The sequence below is a fragment of the Gigantopelta aegis genome, chromosome 6 (genome assembly GCF_016097555.1).
Source record: "Gigantopelta aegis isolate Gae_Host chromosome 6, Gae_host_genome, whole genome shotgun sequence".
In the NCBI taxonomy this organism is placed as follows: domain Eukaryota; kingdom Metazoa; phylum Mollusca; class Gastropoda; order Neomphalida; family Peltospiridae; genus Gigantopelta; species Gigantopelta aegis.
Genome location: NC_054704.1, coordinates 89,432,061 through 89,442,396, shown reverse-complemented (window position 1 = coordinate 89,442,396; position 10,336 = coordinate 89,432,061). Strand labels below are relative to the sequence as shown.

The window sequence follows — 10,336 nt, the reverse complement described above, 5'->3', positions numbered from 1 at the left end:
TTGAAAACAAATTCTAACACCAGGGGGCTTAAAAATCATACAAATTAAATGATTTGGCTTTGTTGATCTGGCACGTGTGGGTCATGTCACACGCACCGAATGTTAATTTATCTTCCTCCATTTTAAGTCAATTTCTACGAGTCATGTGGCCTCGATATCGGTAATTTTAAGGAATAAACAAAAACGACTTGGTAAAATTAATGGTTTTGGGGGTTTGTAAAGTTTTGTATTTACGCTTGTTGTGGATACAACGTCTGACTAGGCTAGGCACTGTACCTACAATAAATATGCGCCTCAAGTTAAACCGGATGACCACATCGAGACCTCTCTAAATAGGTCGCTCATTCTGGCATCCCCAAATTATTTTGAACAGTATAGAAAGCCGCGGGAATTGAGGTATTGTTGTGGCGGAGCTTTACGTACGGAATAACGTAAAGCAGGAAAGAAACTTTTATAGCAGACGTTTAAAATACATCCGAATATGTGCGGCAGAACAGCTTGGTAAGCAGTGTGTATTTACCAAATTAGTTTGTCGTTAAATAACTGTCATCCTGAAATTGCATATATTTAATTAATATTCACTTTAAATAGTCATCTATGTCAAGAAAATTCCTCCTTTTGTGTGCTCTATCTACCGCAAACAGGTCGACAGTATCTCTCTCTCTCTCTCTCTCTCTCTCTCTCTCTCTCTCTCTCTCTCTCTCTCTCTCTCTCTCTCTCTCTCTCTCTCACTCTCACTCTCTCTCTCAGGTCTCCTCTCTAAGAATATATGTCAAAATTACCAAATGTTTGACATCTAATAACTGATGATTAATAAATTAATAAATGTGCTTTAGTGATGTCGTTAAACAAAACAAACATCTCTCTCTCTCTCTCTCTCTCTCTCTCTCTCTCTCTCTCTCTCTCTCTCTCTCTCTCTCTCTCTCTCTCTCTCTCTCTCTCTCTCTCGTCTCTTATTTCTCTCCCTTCCTCCTTCCCACCATCAATGTCTTCACCGCTATAAGACGACTGTCACTTTATAGTACTTGCCAGTACAAGTGCTAACAACCTTTCTACAGTTTCCATAAACAAAAGGACATTTGAATGCATAGGGCCTACATGAATTTACATAGAATATTTTAATCAAGGAACTGTAAATATTTTACAGAATCATTGCTCAAATTATTTTTCTGAAGGGCAAAGGGCCTTTAATGTTAGCAACAAAACTGTTGTCTGCAATATGCACAGTGCAGAGTTGAATGAAAATTTGGCAAAATAGTTACTGATTCCGCAAATGTCCATCTATAGTCCGTACCACAGGGATCGCATTTTTTTCATACTATGTAATTTACTACAAGTTATTTATTTCCGAGCCGATTAATTTGTAAATTGCATACACAAATTGTATTTCTTTGTTATTTCCAAAACAATTTTACTTTACTTCTTACTTTACAGCCACTCTTGAGGAGATCCCTTACTGGACAATACATCCTTCTTGCACCGCCACTCCCTGACTAGTTGTGATAACATGCACTCATGAATCACTGTCAAAACAATGATATCAGGGGTTCAAGAAAGTTGAGCATATCCTGCCTTCATGAGTACTGCTATCACAGGTGTTAAATCCGTCACTTCATCTAAAATGTAATGTAGGGTACAATATTTCACATGAACCATTGTGGTTAACTTCACACAAACTGGCAGTCAGTTACATGGTGAGCCTTAAGTTTACATTCTAAAATTAAAAATTACAAACTTTAGGATCATAAGAATTTTATTCACTATTCAAATTATGTAATTTGTGTAACCTTGTGAAAATCATGCTAACCAATTCTGGTTACTTAAATTCATGAAATATATCTTTGGGTTTGCATCTCAGTAGACATAAAGAAACCAATAAATGTTTTTCATTTGTATTAATATTTTCTAGTACACTTGCACCAGATGACGTTTGTCAAGCATGTTGTTATGGCGACAGGGCATCTGGGAAGAAGCAGATGCCTGTTTGGAGAGATGCACCAGGTGGTCAGCAATATTACCCATCTCACAACATTGCCCCCGGTTCCCACACGTGAGGTCATAGGTCAAATAATTCATTTATAACAGAAATGTCCATAAATGCATGGGTTTTATAGATTCACATTCTAAGCAAGAAGATCTTTTAAGTAAATTATAATTTGAATAATGCAAAATATTTTATTTGCCAAAAGTCTTTTTGAAATGACTATAAACTCAGGATACTCACTATAACTTAGTATAAGTTTGTATAATTCTTATTTTCCATAGTAATATACTGAGTTTTCTGTTGTTTTTTGTCCAGGCCTGTGCTGATCTCTAGTCAGCATTACCCGAGTGAACTGAGTGAGATGACGGCGCGGGTGGTGCAGCCCATGAAGTGGGGCCTGACTCCATCATGGCACAAGGGTGACCCCATGAAGATGGAGTACGAAACCACCAACTGCCGAGCTGAGGGGATGCTCACCAAGAAAACGTACCGGGCTCCTCTAGACAAGGGCCGGCGCTGTGTAGTGCTGGCAGATGGGTGGGTAGAGTGCAGAAATATCACTAGAACAATAGAAAATATGTTATGATCAAAGTCTGTGTAGGGTGCGTAGAGTGGAAACATGACAGTGTTTAATATTAGTAGAATGAGAGAAAATATGTCATGTTCTAAGTATATGTACGTGGGTAGAGCGTGGAAATATGACAGTGTTTGGTATCACTGGAATGGAAGAAAATATGTCCCATTCAAAGTGTATGAAGGTGGGTAGAGCATGGAAATATGACAGTGTTTGGTATTACTAGAAAAATAAAAAAATATGTCACACTCAAAGTGTATGTATGGTGGGTAGAGCATGGAAATATTAGTGTTTGGTATCACTAGAACATTAAAAAAATATGTCACACTCAAAGTGTATGTATGGTGGGTAGAGCATGGAAATATGACAGTGTTTAGTATCACTAGAACAGTAAAAAAAATATGTCACACTCAAAGTGTATGTAGGGTGGGTAGAGAGTTTAAATATAACTCGTTCCGTATTACTAGTACAGTAGAAAATGTCGTGCTCAAGGTGTATGTAGGGTGGGTTGAGAGCAGAATGTTATGGTGTTTGGTATCACTAGAACTTGTAGTTAAAATATGTCCACCACAAAGTGTATGTAGGGTGGATAGAGCCTTGAAATATGACAGTGTTTGGTATTACTAGAACAGTAGGAAATGCCATGCTCAAAGTGTATTATAGGTGGGTAGAGTTTTATAATATTGGTATCACTAGAACAGTAGAAAATTATAATATATCCACTTCAAAGTATGTAGGGTGGGTAGAGCATGAAAATATTGGTGTTTAGTATTACTAAAACAATAGAAAATAAGTCCACCTCAAAATTTGTGTTGTTTCTTGCTGTAAATATTATTCTATTAATGAATACTCTAGTTGATTTGTTACTACTAAAGAACCATAAACAAGATCTAAAGAAAATCAAAAATGTTGTAAAGGAAATTAAAACTACAAATTGATGATCTTTTATGTTTAAATATTAAAAATATATCAGAAACTTCAGTTTACATTGTTGCTTTTAGGTTTTTTGAATGGAAGCGAGACCAGAAAGTTAAGCAGCCATATTTCATTTCATTTTCAAAAGATTCAGCTTCAACAGTAAAGAAAGAAGACATTGTTGTCAAGCACGAAGATGACGAATTGAAGCACAATGTTGAAGGTTCAGTTATCATTTTGTGTTGTGACGTATGCCTTTATATTATCAGTGGTGGTTTAATAGACATAGCTAATCGAAAGTTGGTGAACCAGCATCATCTAAAAGTATCAAACTACAGTGTGAAAGTAATTTGTATGCAAAAATAAAGCAGCAACCTGATTGGCGATAGTGATAGCCAATAAGCAGTCAGCTAACTTTTAAAATGGCTAACATGTACACTGTCGGTAACAACGTAATTTGAAAAGAATTGCTCAGGTTAGATGCATTGAAGGAAATGTGCTTTACAGACTAAAATGTAGCTAGCATGACTATTTTTACGATGATGTATGTTAGATCAGGCAGTTGTCTGTATTCCAGAATGTCACAATATGTTGACCAAGTAAAGAGAAATATTTCATCAAATAACAGAACTATGCAGTGGTTTTGTTACTTCAGATTTTATTTATTGTAAATAATAAAATAATTATGAGGTATGTTTCTCATTGAATAAAATATAATTTCAGTATTTTAATGAACTGACTGATTTTGGATTTTAGACTCTGACAAAAGATTACTGACGATGGCCGGTGTTTTTGACATATGGAAACCACCTGATGTGAGTACACTTTGTTATATTTTCAATATATTTACAACCAAATTTCTATTTTAAAAGGTAGGAAGGAAGGAAATGTTTTATTTAACGATGCACTCTAACACATTTTATTTACGGTTATATGGCGTCAGGGATTTTAAAAGGTGTGAAAAAACAATCAGTCATGTTTTGTCATTGTAAACAAGTATTCTGAGACTACTGCTTAAGTAATATATGTCCCTTGCCAGGAACAACAAATTTTCATACACAGTGAAACCCCTCTAAACCGGACACCCTTGGGACCAGAAAGAAAGAAAGAAATGTTTTATTTAATGATGCACTCAACACATTTTATTTACGATTATATGGCGTCAGACATATGGTTAAGGACCACACAGATTTTGAGAGGAAACCCACTGTCCCCACTACATGAGCTACTCTTTCCGATTAGCAGCAAGGGATCTTTTATTTGCGCTTCCCACAGGCAGGATAGCACAAACCATGGCCTTTGTTGAACCAGTTATTTATCACTGGTCGGTGCAAGTGGTTTACACCTACCCATTGAGCCTTGCAGAGCACTCACTCGGGGTTTGGAGTCGGTATCTGGATTAAAAATCCCATGCCTCGACTGGGATCCGTCTGTATAGGTATAGAATCTTTAGGGGTGCCTTGAGATGATGACCTTAAAATGTCAAAATATCATCACATATACATTATATGGACATAGAAATAATAATATCTTGATATATATTATTAACACAATACAGTATTGTTGAATATCTATAATATGGGAAGATAAATGCTCCGAGTTCAACGTGAAAATTAGGAAAAGGAGAAGGAAAGAAAGCGAAAGGAGTAAGGATTAAAAGGAAAGGAAAGAAAGCAAAAGGAGTAAGGATTAAAAGGAGAAGGAAAGAAAGCAAAAGGAGTAAGGATTAAAAGGAGAAGGAAAGAAAGCAAAAGGAGTAAGGATTAAAAGGAAAGGAAAGAAAGCGAAAGGAGTAAGGATTAAAAGGAGAAGGAAAGAAAGCAAAAGGAGTAAGGATTAAAAGGAGGAGGAAAGAAAGCAAAAGGAGTGAGGATTAAAAGGAGAAGGAAAGAAAGCAAAAGGAGTAAGGATTAAAAGGAGAAGGAAAGAAAGCAAAAGGAGTAAGGATTAAAAGGAGGAGGAAAGAAAGCAAAAGGAGTAAGGATTAAAAGGAGAAGGAAAGAAGGCAAAAGGAGTAAGGAATAAAAGGAGAAGGAAAGAAAGCAAAAGGAGTAAGGATTAAAAGGAGAAGGAAAGAGGAGTAAGGATTAAAAGGAGAAGGAAAGAAAGCAAAAGGAGTAAGGATTAAAAGGAGAAGGAAAGAAGGCAAAAGGAGTAAGGAATAAAAGGAGAAGGAAAGAAAGCAAAAGGAGTAAGGATTAAAAGGAGGAGGAAAGAAAGCAAAAGGAGTAAGGATTAAAAGGAGAAGGAAAGAGGAGTAAGGATTAAAAGGAGAAGGAAAGAAAGCAAAAGGAGTAAGGATTAAAAGGAGAAGGAAAGAAGGCAAAAGGAGTAAGGAATAAAAGGAGAAGGAAAGAAAGCAAAAGGAGTAAGGATTAAAAGTAGGAGGAAAGAAAGCAAAAGGAGTAAGGATTAAAAGGAGAGGAAAGGAGGAATGGTATTTGTATTTCCAAGCAAGCTTTGTTTATAAAAACAATTCACTCATTGATATTTATTATAAATACTTTAATTAAAAAGGTCAGAAGGTATACAATCTTTCACTAACTTTTACAATTTCAGTCTCACCATTAGAAAGAAAAAACATGAAATATAGGTAGTACTTATATATAGGTGGTGATGACTTCAACTTTAGCTCAAAATTAAACTTTAGCATTTAGCTTCATTTGTAAGAAAGTAGTCCTACATAATGAAACATGGTTTTTGCTTTGTCTATTGTTACATATATGAATGTTCATCACAAATCATTTGAAGAAAAAAATTGATTAAAATTTAATTGGATGTTTTTAATTAGACTTCTTTTTAAAAAAACCTTGTTTTTTAAACATGCAGTGAGATAAAAAAAATATTTTTAAATGCTGCTGTCAGCGACATCAATTATGTTTATGGTAGGCAAGACTTTTAATAATTCTATGGAATTCTAGTTTAATAATAAAATTATTATATTTATCAGGGTGGTGCTCCCATCTTCTCATACAGCGTGATCACTGTCAAGTCGTCTCCTGCAATGTCGTGGATTCACGACAGAATGCCAGTAAGTGCCACAATGAACTTACATTGTACTTAATACCAACGGAGGAAAGCGATTTTTTCTCCCCCCCCCCCCCACTGCCCCCTTTCCTTTCTCTCTTTTGAATTCCATCACATTTTTTCTCGATCTGGCAACTCCTATCTTTAACATCTTTCGCTGTCCACTTCCACATTAAATAGTAAAGAATGGCACTTGTTTCATACAATGTTCAAAGGACCAAAACAGGTTTTTTAAATTTTAATTTCCAATTATGGATCTACAGTAAAAATGTTTCTAAATAAAAAATGTCTTTAGGCAATCCCTGTTACAAAACGTTAAAATCCCACACTTGTTTTAATGTGAATGGGATTTTTTCAGTTTAAACCAGTTGTTGCAATTACTGTGTGTTCGACACCTAATAAACATTAAATAGATATTTTTTTAGTGTTGTTATATATGCTACTTGGTGCCAGAGTACTTCTCAGAGGGACATCTGGTCACAGAATTGTCCTGCCTGGGGACATGCACATAAAAAAAAAACCCCACACACACACACCAAAATGGCCAACAAAGATTCAATATTGTAGGTATTAATAATTTTTATATTTTTACTTTGACTGGTTTGTTTTAACAGTGTATCACATATTTGGCTTTTGTGGTTTTAGGCTATACTTACAACAGATGAAGAAATCGAGGACTGGCTGAATTTTAGTACTGTTCCACTGGTAAAGGTATGTTTGTATTTCATTATGTAGTTTAATATAATAAACAGATGGGGGAAATACCATAATCTATGAGAGCTTGGGAGGGTGTTGTATTGATCCCTTTTAAGTTGAGACACATCTGCCAACAGTGTTGAAAAGTCTAGAGCCTCACTCTTAGTGAGGGTGGGACGTAGACTAGTGGTAAAGCGCTCGCTTGATGCACGGTCAGTTTGGCATTATTCCCCGTCGGTGGGCCCATTGGGCTATATCTCGTTCCAACCAGTACACGACGACTGGTATATCAAAGGCTGTGGTATGTGCTATCCTATTTGTGGGATGGTGCATATAAAAGATCTAATGCTACTAATGGGAAAAATGTAGCGGGTTTCCTCTCCAAGACTTTGTAAAATCATCAAATGTTGGACATCCAGTAGCAGATGATTAACAAATGTGCTCTAGTGGTGTTGTTAAACAAAACAAACTTAAACCTTAGCACTAAGATCACTACAAATGCATAAATACTTTATGCATGCGTAAAATCGCTTTGTAGAAAAGGGCCGTAATCCTGTTGGCAAAGTGTCTGTCCCGAAAGTATAGTAATTTATTATCTTTTTGGTGTCTTGAAATATAAAGTTCTGTTTTAGTGTTTGTAGAAATGGTTGAGATGATGGAAAATAAATTTATCATGTCTTGTTTTCAGGCTTCCAAGCTGATCCGACCAGTTGAATGTGTGTCCATGTATCCCGTCTCAACTATTGTGAATAACTCTCGGAACAAGTCTCCAGACTGCACAAAACCCATTGATTTACAGTATGTTGGTTTGTTGTGCATTTAATATATACTTGCCACAAAAAATTAAACAACTGGGTTTTTTAAAATACATCACCTGTATGTCAACCTATTTTAACAATATCACACACACGCACGAGGGAAATCTGGTTTTTTGATATGGGGATGAAGACAACTGCTGGAACGGCCACAGTTAACATGCTTTTTAGTGGTGGTATTGATGTTTGATATAATACGACTATTTATCCCGCAATCACTGTATACATTGGCAAGATAGATCTCTATATTTTCTGTCAAAAATATAGGTCACGTGACATAAGTATTTCAGACTAGATTTTCAATAAACATACTATTTAAATCATTTGTTTAAGTACTGTAAATACAAATAACTTTTACTTTTGCGATAATACAAAACTTTTATATTTATTTATGAAATAAAGAGTTTAAAAACACTTTTTGAATGTGACAGAATGTAGCTAGCCTCTTACAAAAAATTACATCATGTACCTTGCATGAAGTCATACGACAAAAGCCTTGCTAGGTTGACAATACTCTTTTGCGTACACAAAAATGGAATAGATAATGATTTTCCTACTATTCTCGCCATTCTAACCTTCACAGGATAAAACCAATATCTTAAGACAGTAACCAGTTATTCCCTATATTCTAGTCATTTTTATTTGTTAATTAATCTTTGCTGTGTTTTATTTTAGAAAGTCTACGAAAACTGCGAGCAGTAACTTCATGATGAACTGGCTGAAACCTAAAACCAAGTCTGATGTTAAAACGGATGAACCAGATGTGAAGAAGATCAAACATGAAAACACAGATTAGCTTCAGTTTCTTGTTGAATGTGAACAAATATTTAGCGAAGTAGTTAATCTCTACCTCATTGCTTCTGCTGGACTTCGTTATTAGTCTGATGCAGACAACGTTCATAGCTAATCATCATTCTTGCATAACCAGCTTTTATCCTTGATCCTTGTGGTACTTGATCAGTACACTTTGCTTCTGCTGGACTTCGTTATTAGTCTGATGCAGACAACGTTCATAGCTAATCATCATTCTTGCATAACCAGCTTTTATCCTTGATCCTTGTGATACTTGATCAGTACACTTTGCTTCTGCTGGACTTCGTTATTAGTCTGATGCAGACAACGTTCATAGCTAATCATCATTCTTGCATAACCAGCTTTTATCCTTGATCCTTGTGATACTTGATCAGTACACTTTGCTTCTGCTGGACTTAGCTAATCATCATTCTTGCATAACCAGCATTTATCCTTGATCCTTGTGATACTTGATCAGTACACTTTGCTTCTGCTGGACTTCGTTATTAGTCTGATGCAGACAACGTTCATAGCTAATCATCATTCTTGCATAACCAGCTTTTATCCTTGATCCTTGTGGTACTTGATAAGTACACTTCATTGCACAATTTTAGAGTTAACATATTTTGACATACTATTATCCCAGAATTTCCATCAAGTCTGAGAAACATTCTGGAAGTGGTGTCGGACTTTGTGTTCTGGTGTATTTATCTCATGGTTACATTTGTTTGTCTGCAACTATTATACAACTCCCATTTTTGTTATGTTCATTAATGGAAAGAAAGGATTTGTTTTGTTAGTTTATTTTTTTGCATCTGCTAGTATCGGATATTCCTCATGAACTTTTATTCTCAAACTAAAAGTGAGATACTGCCGATCATTTTAGTGCTTCCATGTATACGCTGGTACTAGATCGGACATCAGCACGTACCTATTGCCAGTGGTGGTTGAAAATTTCAGATGCTGACGTTGCACACTAAGATGTCGGTGTCCAAAACATCTTGCATTCATTGCCAATCACACTCAGTCTGTAGTTTTATTTGTAATATAATTTAATATTCGACTGTTGTCTGTTGTTTTATGAATGATTGCCTGTAGTCTGGAGCGGGAAGGAAAACATATCAACCTGATGGTCAGTAAAATCAAACCAACTGCTACCATATTGGTCAGATGTCTTTCATACACACGTTTCGGTTGACACACATCACAGCCTCTCTAGATGTCAAAATTGTCAAATGTTTGACATCCAATAGGCAATGATTAACAAGCATTTGGAGAGTACTGCTAAAGCAATACATGTCCCCTACCAGGCCCAATGAATTTTCATGTCTTCATTTCAAAGGCCATAACTCTGAAAAATTGGTAAATAGCCTTAAAGTTAAACTTGATCTGTAATAGTACATGATAAAGCTATATACATAATTTCATCTCAATATCTTAAAGCATTGTGAACCAACAAAACATTGAAAAAACTACATTTGGGACAGACAGGACAAAGATAAAACATATAGTTCCCTCCGGTTGGACCGGTAG

General features: G+C 35.7%; 1 protein-coding gene across 3 annotated transcripts; it reads left to right on the top strand.

Moving 5' to 3' along the window:
• Positions 1 to 385: 385 nt before the first annotated feature.
• On the top strand, positions 386 to 9,864 carry LOC121374985 (abasic site processing protein HMCES-like). 3 transcript variants are annotated; one of them, XM_041502166.1, is made up of 10 exons: positions 386 to 501; positions 1,435 to 1,595; positions 1,910 to 2,050; positions 2,300 to 2,521; positions 3,560 to 3,696; positions 4,230 to 4,288; positions 6,424 to 6,504; positions 7,146 to 7,211; positions 7,885 to 7,994; positions 8,687 to 9,864. In XM_041502166.1, exons 2-10 carry the CDS (start codon positions 1,516 to 1,518, stop codon positions 8,805 to 8,807), a joined length of 1,017 nt encoding a protein of 338 aa, XP_041358100.1. In that variant the 5' UTR covers positions 386 to 501; positions 1,435 to 1,515; the 3' UTR covers positions 8,808 to 9,864. The 3 variants fall into 3 exon arrangements, with proteins under 3 accessions (XP_041358100.1, XP_041358101.1, XP_041358098.1); XM_041502167.1 differs by lacking the exon at positions 1,435 to 1,595; XM_041502164.1 differs by lacking the exon at positions 386 to 501 and having other exon boundaries at positions 923 to 1,595.
• Positions 9,865 to 10,336: the final 472 nt, after the last annotated feature.